The 23,076-nt window shown below is 39.6% G+C and overlaps 1 protein-coding gene across 6 annotated transcripts in view; it reads right to left on the bottom strand.

Annotated features, from left to right (window-relative positions):
• Positions 1–23,076, bottom strand: part of LOC109400433 (filamin-A) — a 365,952-nt gene that overhangs the window by 202,535 nt on the left and 140,341 nt on the right. For all 6 annotated transcript variants that reach the window (XM_062846659.1, XM_062846655.1, XM_062846658.1 and 3 more), the window contains one exon: positions 14,371–14,503. In XM_062846659.1, the coding sequence (XP_062702643.1) occupies positions 14,371–14,503 (133 nt within the window). The remainder of the gene's footprint in view (positions 1–14,370; positions 14,504–23,076) is intronic.

The following is a 23,076-nucleotide window of genomic DNA, read 5'->3' as shown; positions in this document are numbered from 1 at the left end:
TGCCGGGAAGAATTCTTTGAGGAATCCCGGGAGGAATTCCTGAAGCAATCTCGGGAGGAATTCCTGAAGGAATCCCTGGAGAAATTTCAATTTCTGAAGAAACCCCGGGACGATTCGGAGAGGAATTCCTGGATACATCCTGAGAGGAATTCATGGAGGAATCCCGGGAAGCATTTGTGGAAGAATCCTTTTACGAATTTCTAGTTGAATCCCTGGTGGAATTACTGAAGCAGTCTCGGGAGTAATTTCCGGAGTACTTCTAAGTGGATTTCCCAGATGAACTTCTGGAGGAGCCTCGGGAGGAATTACTGAAAGAATCCCTGTATTAATTTCTGAAAGAATCCTGGGAGGAGTTCCTTCAGAAATTTTGGAAGGAATTCCTGGAGTTATTCGGGTGAGTCAATTCTGAAGTAAATTATCCAATAAATAGGAAGTATTGGTGTTGTGAACAGAATGTAATTATATTGTGTTATTCTCAAGATATTCACTTCAAAAGAAGTGTACTTATTTGAAGACGCTTGTCACTCGGGATTCTAGGTTGCGGGGCATATACGAACTAATTAGCGCCATTTTGCAGGAAAACTTTAAAATAATTTTCATTACCAAATAGCCCTTGATGTATTGAACACTTTTGCCGAAGACACAAACTTTCTATACATTCACAATCTCAAGATATTCAAGCTAAATTTAACTTTTAATCCATAATTTGAATACACACTAGCGCCATCTACCGGGCTAATTCCAATTCAATTTGTTCGTCATAAGACTTCCCTTGGTCTATTGAACAATTTTGTCGAAGACAGCATTATTCTAGGAAGTGACGATCACAAGATACGATCATTCGTGTTGTGGGGTCCAATGGACCCCAGGGGACCAAAATCGCTCAGTTCAACATTGACTCTAGAATTAGAACACACTGTATATCTTCCGAGTGTCGTCCATATCCCTTTCGGGACGGGGAGCAAAAAACTGAAATTTCCATACAAATTGCTCAATTTTGGCTCTCCAAAACTCTCAGACTTTTTAATAAATCAACACTTTTTCTTTGGCATTTGCAAGAACTACTCTCCAGGTAGCCTAGTGGTTAAGGCTATGGATCGCCAATCCGGAGACGGCGGGTTCGATTCCCGTTCCAGTCGGGAAAATTTTCTCGACTCCCTGGGCATAGTGTATCATTGTACTTGCCTCACAATATACAAAATCATGCAATGGCAGGCAAAGGAAGCCTTTCAATTAATAACTGTGGAAATGCTCAAAAAGAACACTAAGTTGAAGCGAGGCAGGCCAAGTCCCTGTGGGGACGTAGAGCCATAAAGAAGAAGAAGGAGAACTACTCTTTAACTTTCGATTCGTAGTTTTGTCCACCTAGATAAATAAAAAAAAAACAAAAATTTGCGACAGATAAAACTTTTTCATGTTTTACCGTTTTTGCTTACTTTTTATTCAACTTGTTGTGACAAATCTCACACACAACGTAAACAAAAGTTTGTTTGCACACATGCAAGTATATGTAATGGCTCAATATATAAAACAATTTACATCAGGTAAATCAAAGACTTAACAGTTGAAAAAATTACGCAAAACTGTTGTTGCTCAACAGCACAATTGTATTGGTTCGTCACGAAAGAGATATATAATTGACTTAACTTAAAATTGTTAATACGAAAAAAAAATATAACTATTAGATTATTCATTGGTGTGCTCGACTGTAGTTGGAAACTGATGTTTTGTGGCTTCTCAGTCTTGACAAAATCAAAACGCTTTTATTTTATTTTGTCCTACGTTTCGGTCCGTTTGCGACCTTCTTCAGGGTAGGGACTCAATAGTTACAGTGTACTCAACCAGTGTGGTTCGGCAGAACCTGTTACTGTCACATGGATCGAGTTTTCCCGCACAATCGCAGCCAAATCGGATGCCCTATCGGAAAGAAAACTCGGTCCAAAGTTAGCACACTCCGGAATTTAGCACCTAACCCGTGAACGATCACCATTGCTTTTCATCAATTAGATTATTCCTTAAGTGTGAAATTTGACACAATTTCAATAGAGTACAAAAATGTACTAAAATAATTTGATCGTGAATGTAAATACAGCTCACATAGCTACACTGTGGTGCACAATTGAAAGAACAAGTTCTGATTTTCATTCAAAGAAGCGTAAATTCACATTAGCAATGGAAAATCTAAAAATCCCATAGACAGGTATCAAAAACAGAACCAATTTTGAGACGAATTTACCCGGCGCGCGGTGATACCTGCTGACAAATATGCAGCTCTCATCACATCCCGAAGTTATTCGTGGTCATGTGACAACGATACAACGCCAGCGGTGCAGCGTGCAGGTGCGCGGGAAGATTTGCGACATCATTTGATAGACGAACGGATGGTCGACCCCGGGGCGTATGATGAGCATGTGCGAATTCAACTCGCGAACAAACATATTTATTGGTCCATCTTGGCTGCGTCCTCCACACACGCTCCCCTGGCAGACATCCTGCATGCTCTGCTTGATGTGCTGCAGAACTAGAGCTTCATGGTACTCGCTCGCTTGGTTTGAATGATTTGTTTTGATAGCCCGTAGACAGCGGCGCAGCAGCCAGTCAGCGTACTGTGTGAGCTCATATTTACACAAACTTTGTCGTTGCATGAGTTGATCACTTTCGACAGTTTTCAAGGCCAAAACAAGCCAAACGATGATGATATTGAGCTATTGAGAGGAGAGAAAGTCGATCTCCAAAACAAAATAAAACCGAAAACAGTTGTCAATTTGTTTGCACATGCATCATTGTGTTTACAGTGATCAAAAATAGAACCTCGGTGTATTGGGACTATGACGCCTATGCGATTCTTAGGGGATCTGACTTGGTTTAACGGCCATCAGATCTCGGCGAAAAGAAAAGAAATTGACATTTGTAAATCACACTACAAAGCGACGTTTAGACGAAAACCATTTTATAGAACAGAAAACATGACATGGAAAATAATCCATATCAGCAACCATCCCATAGAATGTGGATAGAAAAGACCCGTCATGCACCTCTGCACGGACAACAGGGAAGTCCTCGAGGAAATTCGGAAGGAATTCCTGAAGGAATTCTGAGGAAATTCTGGAAGAAATCGTAAAAGAAACCAGCAAGAAGTTCTTGAAGGGATGTTGAACGAAATTCCTGAAGAATTCTGGGAAGCGATTTCCGAAGAAGCCCGGAATGATTTCTTGAAGCAACCTGGGAAGGAACTTCTGAAGGATTTCCGGAGACAATCCCGGAATAATTTCTTGGAGGGATCCCAGAAGAAATTTGGGGAAAAATTCGTGAAGGAACTTCTTGAGGAATCCAGGAAAGTGGTCTTGGAAAAATCCAGGAAGGAGTTCCAGGAGGAATTTCAAAAACATTTCCTGAAGATATCCCAGAAAAAAAAACTCCTGGAGGAATTACTGAAGAACTCTTGGACGAATTTTAGACAAAATGGCTGGAGATATCCCAGAAGGAAGCCCAGGAATGTTTGCAGAAGGAATTTATGAATAATCTAAAAACAATCTTGGAGGATTCCTGGAACTTCTGGAGGAATCAACACATGAATAATCTATGAAGAAGAAACCATAAAAAGAAGAAAAACCTGAAATTAACTCCGTGAGGAATTCTAGAAGGAACTCCTAGGGATCCCAAAATAAACTCTAGAGTTCTTGAACTCTTTAACTTCTGGTTCATCCAAGAAGAACATCTTGAAGGAATCCGGAACTCCGGAAGAAACCCGTGATGGAATCCTAAGAGTCTCAAAAAAAAAAAGAAAAAAATCCCAGACGGAACTCCTAGAGAAGTTTCTGGAAGAATCTCGGAAGGAATTTCAGAAGGAGCTACTGATATAATCTCAGAAAAAGATCCTGCATGAGACCAGGAACGCGTCAAGAAAGAAATCCTTCTATGATTTCTGTGGGAGTTTAAGTTTAAAATTAATTTCCTTGACAATTCCTCCAGGAGTACCACCTGAAATTTCTCGGAGAGCTCTTTCTGAAATTCCTTCAGGAGTTTCTTGTGTGATTCCTCTAGGAGATCTTCGTGGAATTCTTCGAGGAGTTGCTTTGGGGATTTCTCTATAGGTTACTTCTGGGGTTCTACCTTCTGAGGATCCCTCTTTATGAGGATTCCTCCAGGATATTTTCTATGATTTTTCCATGAGTTTCTTCTAGAAACTTTCCCAGGTTTTTTTTTTCCAGAGTTTCCTCTGAGAGTTCCTTCTGAGTTTTCTGCCGAGATTCATCGAGAAGCTCTTTCCGGAGTCCTCCAGGGATTCCATACAAATTCATTCCACCAGGAGTTTCTTCTGGGATTTTTCCAGGTATTTTTCGTCGATTCAACCAGGGATTTATTTCGTGATTCTTTCCAAGATTCCTACATGAGTTGCTTCAGCGGTTCCTACAGGAGGTCCTGCTGAGATTTATGCAGGAGCTGCTTCTGGGAGCCCTCTTCGAGTTCTTTTTGGAGCTTCCATCTTCTGATTAATGGTATGTTTCTCATCTAAATACATTTTGTTGATTGCAGATTAAGTGCATATTCAGCTTCAAATCAGCCTTTCAATGAACCTCATATCAGCCAAAGGTTGAATAAAATCACCAAAATTAGATGTTAAGGGGCTGAATAAATGATTATATTATTTAATACTGCTTTAAAATAGTCGAAAAAAAACGTTTGTACAGCATCAAATTTTTACCTAAGTATTTAAGGGTTAGAGTATCCGAGAACTCTTTGGAGTTTAGGCCATCCGATCTACTAGCGTAATTAGTGCTCTATTGGAGCATTATGAATGAAATTAACTCTTGCATAGCCCTATCCAACTAAGTGCTGTCAAGTGGTGAGTTTATTTTCTGTTTCAGAACCCCCAGGAATTCTCTTGAATATAGGTCATCGAATCTACCAACGTATTTGGTTGTCTCTAAGAGCATCATGACCAAAATACATACATTGAATCAGCTATTGCCCTTGAATAAAGATTAGCGAATCCACGAGAGCTTGCATCAATTACGATTATGAATAAGGTTCATACTCACACAGCCTCAGGCATCTTTGTTCTATCAAATTTTAAGTACTATGATTGTATGGGATTATCCGATAATTCCTTGGAGTTTAGGCCATCTAATCTACAAGTGTAATCAGTAGTGATCTATTGGAGCATTATCAATGAAATTTATGCTTACACAGCCTTATGTATTTTTTTTTATCTGTGTTAACGAGATTTTTAGCCCTTGGCTAGTTCATCTCGGGACCCACGCTTTACTTCCCTTCCGAAGGAAGAACTCACATTTTGCGAGTTTGTCGGGAGTGGGATTCGATCCCAGGTCCTCGGCGTGATAGTCACGTGTTTTAACCATCACACCAGGTCCGCTCCACCTTATGTAATTATGTTTTGTTAAGTAGTGTCAGTTTGAGAATTTCCATGAACTTCCTTGAGCATAGGTCATCAGATCTACCAAGAACCTCTTTGCGTAAGGGTCAGCGAATCTACGAGAGCTACTATTTGAATCTAAGAGCATTATAAATAATGTTCATGCTCTTACAGCCTCAGGTATCTATGTTCTATCAAGTGGTGGGCTCTATGATTGTATAGGAGTATTCGAGAAATCCATGGAGCCATCTGATCTACAAGCGTAATCAGTGATCTATTGGAATATTATGAATTAAAGGTATGCTTGCCATGCCTCATGCAACCATGTTCTGTCAAGTAGAGAGGTATTATCTATTTGAGGAACTCTAAGAATTCTCCTGGAACGTCCTGAAACGCTTTGGAACGCCTCTGGAACACCTATGAAACCTCCTGCGAGCCCTTAAGCCCCCCCCCCGGAAACCTCCTGAAACACCCTGAAACGCCTTGACACGCTGTGAAACGCTTTGAAATGCCTCTTAAACTTCTATGAAACCTCCGTGAAGTTTACCTGAGAGCCTACGAAGGCCCCTTAAAACTCTCGGAAACCGCTCGAAACGCCTTGAAATGCATTGAAACGTCCTGAAACGCATTGACACGGTTTGAGACGTCTCTTGAACCATTATGAAATCTTCGTTAAATTCACCTGCGAGTTTCTGCAACACCCTTAAACCCCCTTAACACTTCCGAAACGCCCTGAAATGCCATGAAACCTCCATGAAATTCACCTGCGAACCTCTGAATCCCCCTCAAGCCCTCTTAAAACCGTTTGAAACGCTATGAAACGCCCTGAAACACCTTGAAACGCTTAAAATACCTCTGAAACACCAATGAAATCTCTGTTAAATTCTGCTGCGAGCCTCTGAAGACCTCCCGAAACCTCCTGAAACGCCCCTAAGCGCATGAAAACGCTGTGAAATGCTTTGAAATGCCCTTTGAAATCTCCGTAAAGAATATGAAGCCCTCTTAAAACTCTCGGAAACCTTCCGAAATGCCTTGAAATGCATTGAAACGTCCTGAAACGCAATGACACGCTTTGAGACGCCTCTTGAACCGTCATGAAATCTTCGTTAAATTCACCTGCGAGCTTCTGGAGCCTCCTTAAACACCCATAAAACTTCTGAAATGCGTTGAAACGCTTTGAACCCCCCATGAAACCTCCATGAAATTCACCTGCGAGCCTCTGAATCTCCCTTAAGCCCTTTTAAAACCGTTTGAAACGCCCTGAAACACCTTGAAACGCTTAAAATACCTCTGAAACCCCAATGAAATCTCTGTTAAATTTACCTGCGAGCCTCTGAAGACCTCCCGAAACCTCCTGAAACGCCCCGAATCGCATTAAAACGCTGTGAAATGCTTTGAAATGCCTGTTAAACTACCATGAAACCTCCGTGAAGTTTACCTGATAGTCTATGAAGCCCTCTTAAAACTCTCGGAAACCTCTCGAAATGCATTGAAACGTCCTGAAACGCATTGACACGCTTTGAGACGCCTCTTGAACCATCATGAAATCTTCGTTAAATTCACCTGCGAGCCTCTGAAGACCTCCCGAAACCTCCTGAAACGCCCCGCAGCGCATTAAAACGCTGTGAAATGCTTTTAAATGTCTCTTAAACTACCATGAAACCTCCGTGAAGTTTACTTGATGGCATATGAAGCCCTCTTAAAACTCTCGGAAACCTCCCGAAATGCATTGAAACGTTCTGAAACGCATTGACACGCTTTGAGACGCCTCTTGAACCCTCATGAAATCTTCGTTAAATTTGCCCTGAAACGCTATGAAAGCTCATTGAAATCTCCATGAAATTTACCTGCGAGCCTCTGAAGTCCCTTTAAGCCCATTAAAAACCACTTGAAACACTATGAAACGCCTTGAAATGAACCTTGAAACGCTGAAAAATGAAAATAAAGCTCTTTCATCTTGTGATGAGAAGCTTTCACACTTTCCGATTTGAATCTTTCTTATTTTCTGATGGGAAGCTTTTTCATCATTTGATGAGAAGTATTCTGCCGTAATTCTGCAAAGTGACGTAAGCGCCATTCGAAATGTCGATATTTTATGGTATATTATGTATAATATCTGGTATAATAATAACACTGTGGTATGCCTGCTGTATTAGAATGCAAGATCTAGTCGTAATCTATCATCTATGGAAAAAAACTTAGAGGATGAGCAAGAGTTTTATGCATAATAACCAAAAAATGGGCCAAAACTATCAATGTCGCTTACGTCACTTTGCAGAATTACGGCAGTATTTGCACTGTTTGATGCGAAGCTTCATCATCTTCTGAAGAGAATCTTTCTCTTCTTCTGATGAGAAGTTTCCAAATCTTCAGTGCAAAAGTCTATTCATCTTTTGATAAGAAGCTGTTGCATCTATACAAGAGAAAGATTCTCATCAACTTAGGAGAACTTTTTCTTCCTAAGAGAAGCTTATGCATTCTACGGTGAGGTTGTCAAGAACCTCTCCCATTTCTTCATGAAAAGATTTCCCGTTTTTCAATAATTTCATCATCAATGATCTTCTAATGAAAAGCTTTTGCATCTTTTGATGAGTAGCTTTACCATCTTATGAAGAGAAGTATTCTCATCTACTGATGAGAAGCATTCTCATCTTCTGATGACACTGTTTCATATTCTAGTGAGGGAGTTCTCAAACCTCTGATGAGAATCATTCCTATCTTCCGATGAGATGATTTCTCATGATTTGATTACAATCTTCTTCTTGTTCTGAATTTTAGCGGTTTTATTTTGTGATGAGAAGATTTTCTAGCATCTGATGAGTACCTCATATTCTGATGAGATGTTTGTTTTTTTTTTTTTTGGTTAGAAGCATTTCCATTGCTGCTAAGCTTGAATTTTTAAGCTAATATGTAAGTTCAATGTTTTTTGCCTTTGTGGGCTTCGTGGCCGAGCGGTTAGCGGCGTCAGTCGTTTAGGTGTCTCGTAAGCCTGTAATGCCCACAAGGTCGAAGACGGTGTAATTGTCTTTCTCGTACACCAAAGTGTACCGAAAAGCTATATGTTCACTCAAAAAACGAATTTTCGATAGAAGGCTCGGAGGGTCTAGTCACATATACCAATCAACTCAGTTCGACGAATTGAGATGATGTCTGTATGTGTGTATGTGTGTATGTATGTCTGTGTACAAAAAAGATAACTCACTTTTAAGGCACTTCCCATTGACCGATTTTACGGATTATAGCACGAATTGAACCGGACTATCACCGCATTGTTTGGTATTGAAAATGGTTAGGATCGGTCAAGACGTTCCGGAGTTATAGCCATTTTAATAGTGATCCGGACCAGCACGGCACACTGGGCCAGGAACAGACATTAGCAAGACAAAACCTCTAGCGCATTGGGGTTACGTCGTATCAAGTTGGTGTCTTCATCAAAGTTGTTGGGGTTTATCTGCGCCTCAAATTGCGCTTGGAATTTAGTTCGTAAAACCGCCGCATAGGTGGCGCTGCGGTGCCAACTTCTTTATTTCACATCCTAGAGCTTTGGCGTCTTGGGCAAAGTTATAGAACAGGCAAAAATATGAAAAGTTATCGAAGACACCAAATCTCTAGCTCTCGAAATAACAAAGTTACATTGAATATTATAAACGAACGACTTAAATTTGCGCTTTTATGTCATTCTCTTGTTTATCACCCTACATGTTGCCATGGCAACAGAAAACAATAATCGCAGAAGTCGAACAAGACCGTATGTGAAATTTGAAATTCTTGCAACAATCATGCGTTTTGAGTAATAATATACACATTTTTCTAGGTATGTATTACTAGTAGAAATTCCTGTTTTAATGTACCTATATAAATGTTATATCGCTAGCTGTCGATGTGCACCTTCCTGATTTTGCCCGAATTAAACGCATTTTTCGTAGATGAATTCACTTATAGTACGTATCTTTTATACTTTTATATTATTCGTTTTAACATCAAATCAGAAACAATATGAACAGCTGAATGGAACTGAAAGATTTATCTGATAAATGTTGAAAAATTATCCATTCACGGTTTTTGTCGGTTGTCACGATAGCAAATTAAAGGTAAATTATTTAAATTCACTTATATAGTTATTATATTAAGTATAATTAAAGTAAACAGCCATTAGCATGCGGGATATTGCGGGGTTTCGATGAAGTAGGTGGAATTTTATGTGTAAATTAAAATCAATTGCCCCGATAGTGAAATATTTCAAAAGATAATCATGAAATCTCTCAGCAAACGCATTACGATATAATAATGAGGGTGTAAAATTGGGACTCATATAAGATGCTGCCATCCACTTTACGCCAACCACAATATTTCAGCTAACTTGTATCCGACTCAGTTTATTTTTTTAATTCGATCAGGCTCAAATTTGAGGTGCAGATAAAACCCAACAACTTTGCCGAAGACACCAACTTGATACGACGTAACCCCAATGCGCTAGAGGTTTTGTCTTGCTAATGTCTGTTCCTGGCCCAGTGTGCACGGGTGGAACACATCAAGCTGCGCCGATTTTTGTAACCTTTAGCATGGTTGACGAATTTTGTGCGGAAATAAATACTGGAGACTAGAAAATCCCCAATATCGGTCCAATATTCAAGATGGCGACCAGAATATCCAAGATGGCGGTTGAAAATATTTAATCCTAAAACCATGCAATATGTATCCAAGATGGCGGCTAAAAATTCAATATGGCGGCTCTTTAATGGAGTTCTAGGCCCCAATCCATGCAATATGGGTATTTTGTATAGAGAAGATGTCCGGAGTCCCAAAATGGTGGCTAGAATATCCAAGATGGTGGACTAAAATCCAAGATTGTGGCTCCAAATTCAAGATGGCGGCTCGTTAATGGAGTTTTAGGCCCCAAACCATGAAATATGGGTATATTTGGTACGGAGAAGATGTGCAATATGGGTATATTTGGTATGGAGAAGATGTCCGGAGTCCAAACGTGGCAACCAGAATATCCAAGATGGCGGCTCAAAATTCAAGATGTCGGCGTTCAAAAGAGGTTTAGGCCCTAAATCATGCAATATGGGTATATTTGGTGTTGGGAAGATTTCCGGAGTCCAAAAATAGCAGTCACAATATCCAAGACGGCGGTCTGAAATCCAAAATGGCGGCTCAAAATTCAAGATGGCAATTGTTTAATAGATTTTATGACCATAAAACCATGCAATATGGGTATATTTGGTGTGGGAAGGCGTCCGGAGTTCGAAAACGGCGGTCAGAATATCCAAGATGGTGGTCTAAAATCCAATATGGCGGCTCAACATTCAAGATGGAGGTTGTTTGATGGAGTTTAAGGCCCTAAAACCATGCAACATGGATATGTTTGTTATGGGGAAGATGTCCGGAGTCCAAAAATGGTGACCAGAATATCCAAGATGGCGGTCTCATATCCAAGATGGCGGCAATTTGATGTAGTTTCAGGCCTTAAAACCATGCAATATGAATATATTTGGTATGAGAAAGATGTCGGGAGTTCAAAAATGGAGACCAGAATATCCAAGATGGCGGTCTAAAATCCAAACTGGCAGCTGAATATTCAAGATGGCTCCTATTCGATGGAGTTTTAGGTCCTAAATCCATGAAATATGGGTGTATGTATTTGGTATGGGGAAGATGTCCGGAGTCCAAAATTGGCAGTCAGAATATCCAAGATGGCAGTCTAAAATCAAAGATGGCGGCTCAACATTCAAGATGGCGGCATTTTAATGGAGTTTTAGGCCCTAAAACCGTGCAATATGGGTATATTTGGTATGGAGAAGATGTCCGGAGTTCGTAAATAGCAGTCAGAATATCCAAAATGGCAGTTGAAAATCCAAGATGGCGGTTCAACATTGATGGTGATTGTTTAATGGAGTTTAAGGCCCTAAACCCATGCAACATAGGTACCGCGGTTGGTATGGGGAAGATGTCCGGTGGTCAAACATGGCGACCAGAATATCCAAGATGGCGGTCTAAAATTCAAGATGGCGGCTATTCAATGTAGTTTTAGGCCCTAAAACAATGCAATATGGGTGTTTTTTTTTTGAGGAAGATGTTGAGGGTCCAATGGGATGGCGGTTCAAAATTTAAGATGGCTGATGTTGAAAGGAGTTTTAGGCCCTAAAACCATACAATATGGGTAGGGTATATATGGTATGGGGAAGATGTCCGGAGTCCAAAATTGACGACCAAAATATTCAAGATGGCGGTATAAAATCCAAAATGGCGGCCCCAAATTTAAGATGGCAGCTATTTCATAGAGTTTTCGGCTCCAAAACCATGTAATATGGGTATATTTGGTATGGGGAAGATGTCAGGACTCCAAAAATTACGACCAGTATATCTAAGATGGCAGCTCAAAATTCAATATGACGGCTGTTTAATGGAGTTTTAGGCCCTAAAACCATGCAATATGGGTATGGTATATTTGGTATGGGGAAGATGTCCGGAGTCCAGAAATGGTGTCCGGGATATCCAAGATAGCGGTCTAAAATCCAAAATTTCGGCTCAAAATTCAAAATAGCGGCTTTTTCTTAAGATTTTGAGGCTCAATCATCAAAAGTTATATAAACGAAATGATTTCTGGTGCCATAAAACGGATTTTTATTAAACATATGAAAGTGCTATACAGTTTCTTACCGATGGCAACATAAAATTCACCTCATGTTGCCAAAATCGGTAAGATACGGTATTCATCAACATGTCACTTGAGTTTTGTTGAAATGGGTTTTCAAAGGCACGAGAAAGGCGCCAGCACCACTAGATAGATTAACTAGGGTTTTTTTTTGTTGTAAGACGACGATTAAATACCATTTTCTATAGGATATACAATTATGAATTTGGAAAGAAACAAAAATAAAAACAAAAAACGCACTTGTACTAAACATCTTTGGCTCATCTCTAGACTTCAAGAAAATGCATCATTCTACACATCATTTCTTTCAACACGTTTGATGCACTGCCCTCAGCCGGCCACAATTCTCAATTTGCTGCAATTACTTCGTGTAACCGATAGCAATGTGACTCAAGTCATAATGCAGCGCACGTTTGGCCACATTAGCTACTGTACTCGCGCTCGTCGTCGTCGTCGTCAAGAAACTCTTACCTACCTGCCACGAGGAAGACGATGTTGACGTTGACACGACGACACGGCAATCTGTCGCTTCGCATGAGTTGAGATCCTAATTTCTCATCGAGGAGCTAAGGGGGGAGGGTTCCATTATTCAGACGAAATTTGTCGTTTTTTTTTTCTTTCTTGGCATCAATTCGTCGAACTAGACGAAGCGCACATGCTTCGGATGACGACAAGGCCTCGATCTCTAGTAGATACTGTTTGCATGAGTTATAAATCATATGTAGCAGACTTAGTACAATGTTAGACATTTGGGAGCTATATGCATTAGAGGTGAAACTGGGAAGGAAGGTAGCGCAAACGAAAGGGAAGGGCAGGAAGGTTAGCAAAAAAAAAAACACTGACTAAAACACGTTAAATTCGGGTTATTTATGAAACTCTGAGAAGAGATATTCCGTCAATTGTTTGCTCTCTATGATGTCGAGTTTTGATGAAGAGCTGCTGATTGAGTTTGCTTCGGGATGTTCTGGGAGGAGAGGCAAGGAATGAGCACAGAGCAGGGATGTCAGCGGGCAAAACATATACTTTTCCTTTAGGTTGAGTGTTTTGGGAAGTGGCGAAGCCAAGGAATTTAGAGCGAAGGAATTTTGAAATCTCAACTGCGGATAAGATCATTCCTGGCGCAAGTCTACTCTGCTGCATTATGTCACAAAATCAAACGGGTTGTTGGAAGCGGAAACTCGCATGCAAACTACTAGAATTAGCGTATTTTTGATTGGGTTTGATGTGAAATGATATGACCCGAATAAAATTTGTGTTCGAAAAGTTTAGTGTTCAAACTCAATGGAAAAGTTAAGTATTTTCGTCAAACAAGGTGTTTACGTTCCCAAAACGCTTCTAATTTGCAGATAAAAAAGAATCATCTCAACAGGAGATGAGAAAATTTCTCATCTGAATATAAGAGAGTCTCTCATAAAAAAATGAGAGAGTTTGTCATCCCAGATATCTCATAAAAAGATGGGAAAGCTTCTTGTTTTTTGATGAGAAACATTGCATTCAGGAGATCAGGAAGGTTCTAATCAGAAAAACCTAAAGCTTCTCATCAAAAGATGAGAACACATCTCATCAGAAGATGAGAAAGCTTCTCATCAGAAGATGGGAAAGCTTCTCATCAGAAGATGAGAAAGCTTCTCTTCAGAAAATGGGACAGATCAGAATATATCCTTTTAAAAGCTTGAGAAATCTGCAGAAAATCAATACATTCTTCAAATGTGTTGAGTGTTCCTTTGACATTTGTTGACTTTTCGAACATTGATTTTGTTTTTTCGGGTCACCCTGATGAATATCAAGACAGTGGTTATTTCTAGCTACGGCAGCTGTTAGATCATTACTCCTACGAATTTCCGCGCAAATAATAAGAAAACAAAAAAAAAAACGCCGAACAACAAAAATCAACCAAACAAATTGCGGACTCGTGTCAAGAAACTGAAATCAAAATAAAGGAAAGGTATATGTTTTGGTTCTGGGTTTTTCGCTTAAATTTCTTTATTGACCTAATTAGTTTTTCGCACGCTTATTTTTTTTCTCAATCTTCAAATAGCCGCCGTTGCCGTTGCCATCACCACCACTGATCGTGTGTTTTTTTTTCTGGGGGACTAACTCTTCTGCTGAACTGTTTCATAAATAACACGAACATAACAACGAGCTTATAGCCTAAATGTTTGATGCTTCTTAATCTTCTTAATCTTTTGAGATGAGATGTGATCAACAACACCCACCACCACGCCACCGCCACCACGATTATTGACTAGATTGGGTTCGACATAATGACTAGGAACAGAGGACAGATGGTCACAAAGAACGAACAGTAGTTTAGCGGAAAGAACTATTAGTCTACCTTGATGGTGAAGGTTCCGTTGGGGATGTGCTGGCCGCCGAACTTGATGTCCAGGTCGTAGTCTCCCGGGTCCTTGAGGGTGTAGAAGATGTCGAAGAAGCCATCCTTCTCGATCACCTCCAGGTCGACGTCCCTGTGGAAGAGATAGAATAGGGGCAATGATTATACATTATCTTATATATATAAAAATGAGTTTGAATCCCCTTTGAGGCAACAAAACTCACGAACGGCTGAACCGATCAGGATGACTCTTGCACGGTACGATTCGTATTCGCTGTGGCTGTGTTCATATGTACAAAAAGTTACGAAAATCAACTTAGAAGAAGAGTAATTGTAAAATTACTTAAATTCTTATGAGCGGGGAAGAAATTCAAAGCGGTGGCAATAAAACCAATCTAGAGTGCGGTGCCTAAATGAGCTCACAGCAGTTGTCAAACATTCACAACCAAAATGGCAGTACAACGTCTGCCGGGACATCTAGTATATAATATATGTTACATATCCGGAGTAATTCGCAAACAGGGCGTAACTGACCAAGCAATAACAATGCGGAAACAACAATCGAAACTTGCTGATACAATTTCAATTCTTATTTAGAAGTAATTCAGAGTAATTCAACATGAACAAACTTAAATGACACAGTTTTAACACATTTTATTAATTTTCTAAGAATACAGTACGAATTTGGTATTTTATGTACGAAAAAATACATTTAATTTAATACGCTCGAATCGTTACCCGATAATGCTCAATACGCCCAACACTATGCACCTCATGGGCGTAGCCAGAGGGGGGCAGCCTCCCTCCCCTAAACTTTTCTATTCAATTAAAGTTAACATCCATTATTATCAAACCTTTTTAACGTATTTCGCCAAGTATTTCGCCAAGAGAACCACTTGAATCTTATAATAGAATTTTACGAGTTTACGAGTTTTCCAGATATGCCGGAACCGGTTACGGTAGGGAAAAAGAAGGACATTGTAGAACTACACTATCCGCCATAAATATGGAATCGCATCGTCTAGTATTGCATAACCCCAATTGAATATTGCAGCACCACGAAAAATTTGGCATCACCTGAAAACCTTATGATTTACTAAACTGTATCTCAAAAACCGTAACCTCTGCATAGTTTAAATCAACGAAAAAAATCCAGGAGAAAACCCGAAAGGATTTTCAGCAGGAATCCTCAAAAGAATTCTAGTGGAAGTTTCCAAGAGAATTGGAAAAAGAATCCCCAAATGATTTCTAAGAGGAATCAACGAAAAATACCTTAGAGGAATTTCAGGATAAATTCCAGAAGAAATCCCTGAGAGAACTCTAGGAGGAATCTCCGCAGGAATTCCAGAAGGAATCCCCGAAGAAATTCAAGAAGGAACCCAACTAACATTTTTGCTGTATAAGAGATTAAGCAAGCTTTCTCCTAAGAGCATTTGCTTCATAAGCTGTTATGCAGCTACTTTTGTTAGTAGGGAATCTTCGAAGGAACTCTAGGAAGAATCCACGAATTCTAGAATGGATTTCCGAAGGAATTCTTGGAGAAATCACCGAATAAATTTTAGAAGGAAACCCCGAAGGAACTCAAGGAGGAATCCTGGAGGAATTCAATAAAAAAAATTTAGAAATTCGAGGAGAAATCTGCTAAAAAATAAAAGAGGATTCACCACAGGAATTCCAAGAGGAAACTTCAAAGATATTTCAGGAGGAGTTACCGCGAAATATCAGGAGCAATACCCGAACAAATTTCAGGAGGAAACTTTGAAGGAAGTCCAGCAGGAATCCACGAAGGAATTCCAAGATAAATCCCCGAAGGAACTCTAAGAGGATATCCAGAAGGAATTCCCGGAGGAATACTCGACGGCATATCAAGAGGAATCCCCGAAAGAATTTCAGGAGGAATCCATGAAGGAAGTCCAGAAGTAATCCCCTTAGAAATTCCAGAAATAATTTTTAAAGTAATTCGTGAAGGAATCCTCAAAAGATTTCTAGGAGGAATCATGAAAAAAAACCTAGAGGAATCCTCGACGAAATTCCATGAGGAATTCCTGGATGAATTTGAAAAGGAATCTTCGAAGGAATTTTAGGTGGAATCCTCAAAGGCATTTCAGGAGGAATTCCCGCAGGTATTTCAAGAGCAAATTCCGAAAAAAATCCTGCGTGAATCCCAAAGGAATTCCAGCAATTATCCACAAAGAAATTCCAGCAGACTCCCCAAATTTCCAAGGGAATTCGAGGAAGAATCCCCAAAGGATCTCTAGAAGGGATTAACGAAAAATATCCTGAGGGTATCTCTGAAAGAGTTCCAGAAGAAATTCGTGAGGGAATTCTTGGGGGAATCACTGAAGGAATTCCAAGAGGAATCCCCGAATGGATTCCAGAAGAAATTTTCCCAAGGAATACCAGTATGAAACTCAGAAGGAGTTCCAGGTGGAATCCCCGGAGGAATTCCATGAGAATTTTTTGGAGGAGTCTCCGAAGCAATTTGAAGAGGAATCACAACAGGAATTCTAAGAGGAAACTCCCAAGAAAATCCAGGAGGAATCTCCGCAGTAATTGCAGAAGGAGTTCCCGTAGAAATTTCAGGAGGAGTCCTTGAAGGAAGTTCTGCAGCAGTTTCCGAAAGAACTCTAGGAGCAATCCCCGAATTAATTCCAGGAGAAATCTCCAAAGGGCCTGTCCATAAACTACGTAGACTCCTGGGGGGGGGGGGTCTGGCCAAAGTCTACGCTCCATACAAATTTAGAAAATTTTGTATGAACGAAAGTCTACGAGGGGTGAGGGGGTTCTGAAAAGACCAAATGAGTCTACGTAGTTTATGGACAGCGCCAAAGGAACTCTAGGAGGAATCCCGTAAGGAATTCCAAAAGAAATCTCCGAAAGAATTCAAGGAGGAATATCCAAAGGAATCCCTGAAGAACGTCCAGAAAGAATACCCGACGGAATTCCAGAAGGATTTCCTGAAAGAATTTCAAGAGAAATCCCCGAAGAAATTACAAGAAAAATCCCTGCAGGAATCACAGGGGGAACCCCTAAAGGAATTCTGGGAGGAATCTCCAAAGGATTTCCAAACGGAATAATCGACGGATTTTCAAGAAGAAATTCCGAAAGAATTCCAAGAGGTAGTTCAACCATAGGTAGTTCAGGAGAAATCTCCGAAGGAATTCTAGGAGGAATCCCCGAAGAAATTCCAGGAGGACTCCTGGAGGAATTCCATGAGGAATCCCTGGAGGAATTCTAAAAGGAGGAATCTCCGTAGGAATTCTAAAAGAAATCATCAAAGAAATTCCAGGAGGTAACCCCGAAGTAATTTCTGCAGAAATCCACGACAGTATATCAGGAGAAATCCCCAAAAAATTTTCAAGAGGAATCCTTGAAGGAAGTCCAGGTGGAATCTTCGATAAAAATTCCAGGAGCAAGTACAGAATGAATTCTAGGACGAATCTCCGAACGAATTCCTGAAGGAATCCCCGAAAGTATTCCAGGAAGTATCCACAAAGGAAGTCCAGGAGAAATCCCCGGGAGAATTCCATGAGGAATCCCCGAAGTTAACACAAGAGGGATCTTCGAAGAAATTCTATGAGAAATCAACAAAGGAATTCCAGGATGAGGCCGAAGGAATTTCAAGAGAAATCCACGACAGAATATCAGAAGACATCCCCGAAAGAACTTCAGGAAGAATTCTCGGTGTAAGTCAAAGACAAAACTTCAAAAAAAAAAAAAACTAGGAGAAATCCTCAAAGGAATTCTAAGAGGAATCCCTGAAAGAATTCCAGGCGAATTTCCCGATAGAATTCTAGGAAGAATCTTTGAAGATATTCCAGGAGGAATTCTCGAAGGAAGTTCAGGAGGAATCCCCGAAGAAATTACAAGAGAAATCCCCGCAGGAATTCTATGAGGCACTCCTGAAAAAATCCGGTAGGAAACTCCGATGCAACTCTAGGTGGAATCCTCGACGGATTTTCAGCGGAATCTCTCAAAGGGAATTTTTCCGAGTAGGAGGACCCAGCCAACCACATATCGTAAATCATTGTGTGGAAAAAATCGTATATTTTCATATATTGAATCAGAATTGTATAATAATATGTATATTTGTTGACAATGATTGCGTTAAATCGCATTTCATGCCAAATTAAATTTCAAGTGCGATTTTGTTTCATACAGTCGTTTCTGATCATAAAAGGTGCGAGATACTATCGGTAGGATCGCACAGAATCGGATCGTAAAAAAAACATACATTCGTAGTGTCAAGCTGCAAGTTCGCTAGCATCGTATATATGATTTCTTTGAATCGTGGAAATCGCCGCTTCACATCGTATATGAATCTACTAAATCGAGCTTGCTACCTAAAGGTATGATGAAAATCGGTGAAATCGTATACAACTATAACAATGTTCTATATTGATCGTTTGCGTCATACTTGCATCGTATACGAAGTGAACGAAATCGTAGAAATCGTATATTCACTTTTACAGTCGCATATGATTGTTACTGCACTTTTAATAGTCGTATCTTAATCTCTGAAATCGTAAATGGTTTTGTTTACATATTTGTATGATGGAGAAAAAGAAAACATGGCTTTCATCACAAATTTGTGTTTTTGTTGTTATTGACACACTCCAACCATGGTAGCAATAAATTCGACCAAATATATAGGCTTTCATACTATTTATATACAGCAGATGACTTACAATAAGTGCATGCATAGATTCCAACAACGATGTCAATTCCGGGCCTCTTGCACGGCACCACTTTTGATACCACTTGATGCACAACAACAACGCTCCCACCATAAGTCTCGCACCGGATCGTACTAATTTTTATTCGTTTCATGCCATTCACTTTTAACTCTCTGTTTCCAACTTGGCAATATAGCCAATAGAGATAACGCGCAGTTCTCAATCAAAAGATCTAAGTTCGATTCCCACTGAACACCAAGTGTTTTTTTTTTATTTGAAAATCTTGAGTCGTATATAAGTACACTCAATCGTAATAAGATCATGCATAATCGTATATTTAGGCGGATAAAATCGGCGAAATCGTAGAAATTTTTCGAGAAACCGTAAATCATGTTGGATGGAATCGCAGTAATCGTATATATGTTTCGATATGGCCTCCACTTTAGTATGTATATGCCTGTTTCGTGCATTGAATACGATTTCTTTGATGCTATATATATGTGACTATTTCAGTTGCAATTTGGATATAGCAACCAAATTGCTGGCTGGGGAAGGATTTGCAGGAGGTATCCCCTAAAACAAAAACGGCTTTCCTGGGAAGCTGACTAGACTGATTAAAGCAACGATGGACGGTGTGCAAAACTGCGTGAGGGTTTCGGGTGAACTATCCAGCTCATTCGAATCTCCGAATTGAGCCGGGATCAACAGCCGGAGAACGATTTTCACAAAATCCGGTCAATTTGTGTGCTTTGCGGTCGACATGGACATTATTGCCAGAACATTTGGAACGGTGGCAGAGCTGTACACCCGCCTGAAATGTGAAGCAGCAAAGGTCGGACTGGTGGTGAATGCCTCAAAAACAAAGTACACGCTGGTAGGCGCTGGTAGGTCGTGAAATTCGAAGGCGCATCATCAGCGGAAGTCGGGCCTACTACGGGCTCCAGAAGAAGTGAGTTTTGAAACTATCACGGGAGGAAATTGTGAAGAGAATCCGTGGGGTGATTCTTGAAGATGTTTCTGGAGGTATTCCCGGAGAACCATCAAATAATGGACTCCTTGGAAAAATCTTTGATTTCAGCTGTTTCTGGAGGAATTCAAGAAGGAATTCTTAGAGGAATTCCTAGAGCATCACCTAGAAAAATTCGGGAGGAACTCCGAAAGAGTCTTCCCTGGAATCCCTGAGTTCTGAAAAAATCTCTGGAGAAACTATTGATAAAATTCCGGAAGGAATCCTTGATTAACTCCTGAAGATACTGCTGGAAAAAATACCGAAGGAATCCCTGGAGAATTTAAGAAAACGTCTTGGAAATATTCCAAGCGAAACTTCAGGAGAAATTCCTGCACAAATTTGGGGAGGAAATCCCCGATGGAATTCTTGAAGCATTCCTAGAATAAATCCTAAAACAATCGTTGAAGGAAACCTTCGATGCACTCCCGGTGAAGTTTCTGAACGAATCTTTTAAATTTTTTTTGGAAGAATCCCTTAAGGACTTTCTAAAGGAACACCCTCAAAACATCCCTGGAAAAAAATCCTAGAGGAATCTCTGGAGAAGTTCCTAGAAGCAAGATAACTTCTCGAAAGATTTCTTCGAGAAAAAAAAGGAATGGCAGAAAGAATGTCTGAAGGTGTTCCTTTGCAGAAACTGCTGAGGGTGTTCTTCAAGGAATTCATGGATGGACTTCTGAATAAATCCGTAGATATTCCCGAAATTATTTCCTAAAAATCCCAAAGGATTTCTTGGAGAAAACTGTGAAAGAATTCCTGGATGACTTCTTGTATGCATCCGTGTAAAATTACCTTAACCTTTCAGGATGCGCACCGCTGTTAAAAGTACAACTACACCTCTCTCGTCGTATACAACGCGCGCGGTGCAGTTCAGAATCGAACAGGCGCGCGTCCTGAAAGGCTAAAGAATTCCAATTTAAATCTTTGGAGAACTTCCTTAGGTAATTAAAAAAAAAACTGCAGGTTTTTCTGAAGGCATCCCTGGATAAATAGCTGAAGGAATCTTTAGAAAAAAAAAACTGGAAGGAATCCCTGGATAAGTTTCTCAAGAAATCTCAGGAGGATTTTTCTGGATTAATTCCTAGAGGACTTTCTCGAGGAATTCCTAGAGGAAACGTTGAGTTCTTGGAGGAATCCTTGTAGGAATTCCTAGAGGAATTTCTCGAGGAATCTCTGATGGAATGCTTGGAGGAATGCAAAGAATAATGAATGAAGGAATCCCAAAAGGATTCCCTGTAAGAATCTCTGAAGCAATGCTTGGAGAAATCCCTCAAAGAATTCCAGGAAAATTCCTGACGAAATCCTATGATGCGTTCCTGAAGTAACATTAGAAGAACTACTGAAGAAATCGCAGAAGGAATTCTTGAAAAATCCTGACGGAATCCCAAGAAGAATTCGTGGAGGAACTCCTGAAGGAATCCTTCGAGGAAATTCTGAAGAAACCCAAGGAGGAATCGAATTCCCTATAGAATACCAGGAGAGATGTCTAAACGAAACCCTGAAAAAAAATCAGTGGGAATCCATGTCTGTAGTAAATTCTGAACGTATTAGTGAAGGAATCCTGGATAAACTCGTAAAGGATTTTTTATAGAAAATTTTGAAGGAATACCTAGATTACTTTTTGAATAATCTTTGGAGGAATTCATGGAGAAATTCCTGAAGGAACCCTCGAAGCACTGGAACAATCACTGGAGATATCCATGGTGAAATTTCCGGAATAATATCTGGAAAATCTCTTAATAAATTCTGAAATCTCTGGGGAACCCATGATGGAAGGAATTCTTCGATGCATCCTTGCAGAAATATCTGCAAGAATTTCTGAAGGAATCGTGAAAAAAATTCCGAAGGCAGTGCCGGATTTAGGGGCTTACACAAAATTTCACTTCACGAAAAAAAAAAATGGGAACTTCAAATTACTGTCTACTGGTAAAATTTATGTGATAAGTTGTGATTCTTTTGAGGAAGACTGCAACCATTTGCCCATCTATTTATGAGATTTTTGATATGCCTTTAAAAGTTATTACCATTTTTTTGTGCAATTGCTTAAGAAAAATCACCGGATATCCTGAAAAAAAAAATCTTCGACTGAATTCTAGACAACCTCCAAAACTATATAAATTGGAGAGTCAAAAAGTTCTTGCTAAATTTGTTTGTTATTTTTCTGTCTAAAGTTTTTAAAAACATTTTGAGAAATTTTCATAGAGTTCTTGAAAGAATCAAATGTTTTTTTAGAAATTTAGAAGTGTTTTTGTAAATTTTGAGTTTGTTTTCATTTACGACTTACTCAAATCGGAGAACACAAAAAATGTTAAAAATTTTTTGGAGGAAATCTAGCATGGATCTAAAAGAGATTATTTTGAAGAGTTTTAGTTCGAATTATTTGAGTTGAGTGATTTGCTTACTGAAATAACGAAGAATCCATGGCAAACACCAGACAAAATTAATTGAGAAAATGTGAGTAAAAAGTTGTTAGCTAGAAAATTTTCCGGGCTCCGTTTTAGATTTTCAAGAAATTTAATAGGAAATTCTATTGGAAATGAAGTCAGTAATTCCATCAGTAACTTTTTATTGATTTCCTCAACAACTTCTTCAGCATTTTTCATTAGGATTATGTATCTCTTTGATAGGTATCAGAGTTTTGTGGTACAATTTTTGAGAAGTCACCAGAATCTTTCCTACCCCTCGCGTTAGAACAAGTTTTTGATAAGTGTTCATTCTTTGATCGACCAGCCAATTCTCCAGAGATTGCAGCAGGGATCCACTAGAAAATCTCTTTGGATTTCTTAAAAACGACATCACCGATTGCGCTACAAATTTTACTTGAAATTTGTTGAAAATTTCAACTAGAAATTCTTCTAGCAGATTCTTTATGAACTCTGGCATTAAATCAGGAATCTAATGCCGCAAAGACACACGTTAAACCCATTTTTTACTTCACATAAAATGTATTTTATCATTGGGGGTATTCACTAAACAGATTAAATAACTGCGTTAGCCATAATTATCTGATTACTGAAATTTTTC

Source organism: Aedes albopictus, chromosome 1 (assembly GCF_035046485.1).
Source record: "Aedes albopictus strain Foshan chromosome 1, AalbF5, whole genome shotgun sequence".
Classification (NCBI taxonomy): Eukaryota; Metazoa; Arthropoda; class Insecta; order Diptera; family Culicidae; genus Aedes; species Aedes albopictus.
The sequence above is the reverse complement of the archived record's forward strand: the minus strand, read 5'-3'. Positions and strand labels throughout refer to the sequence as shown.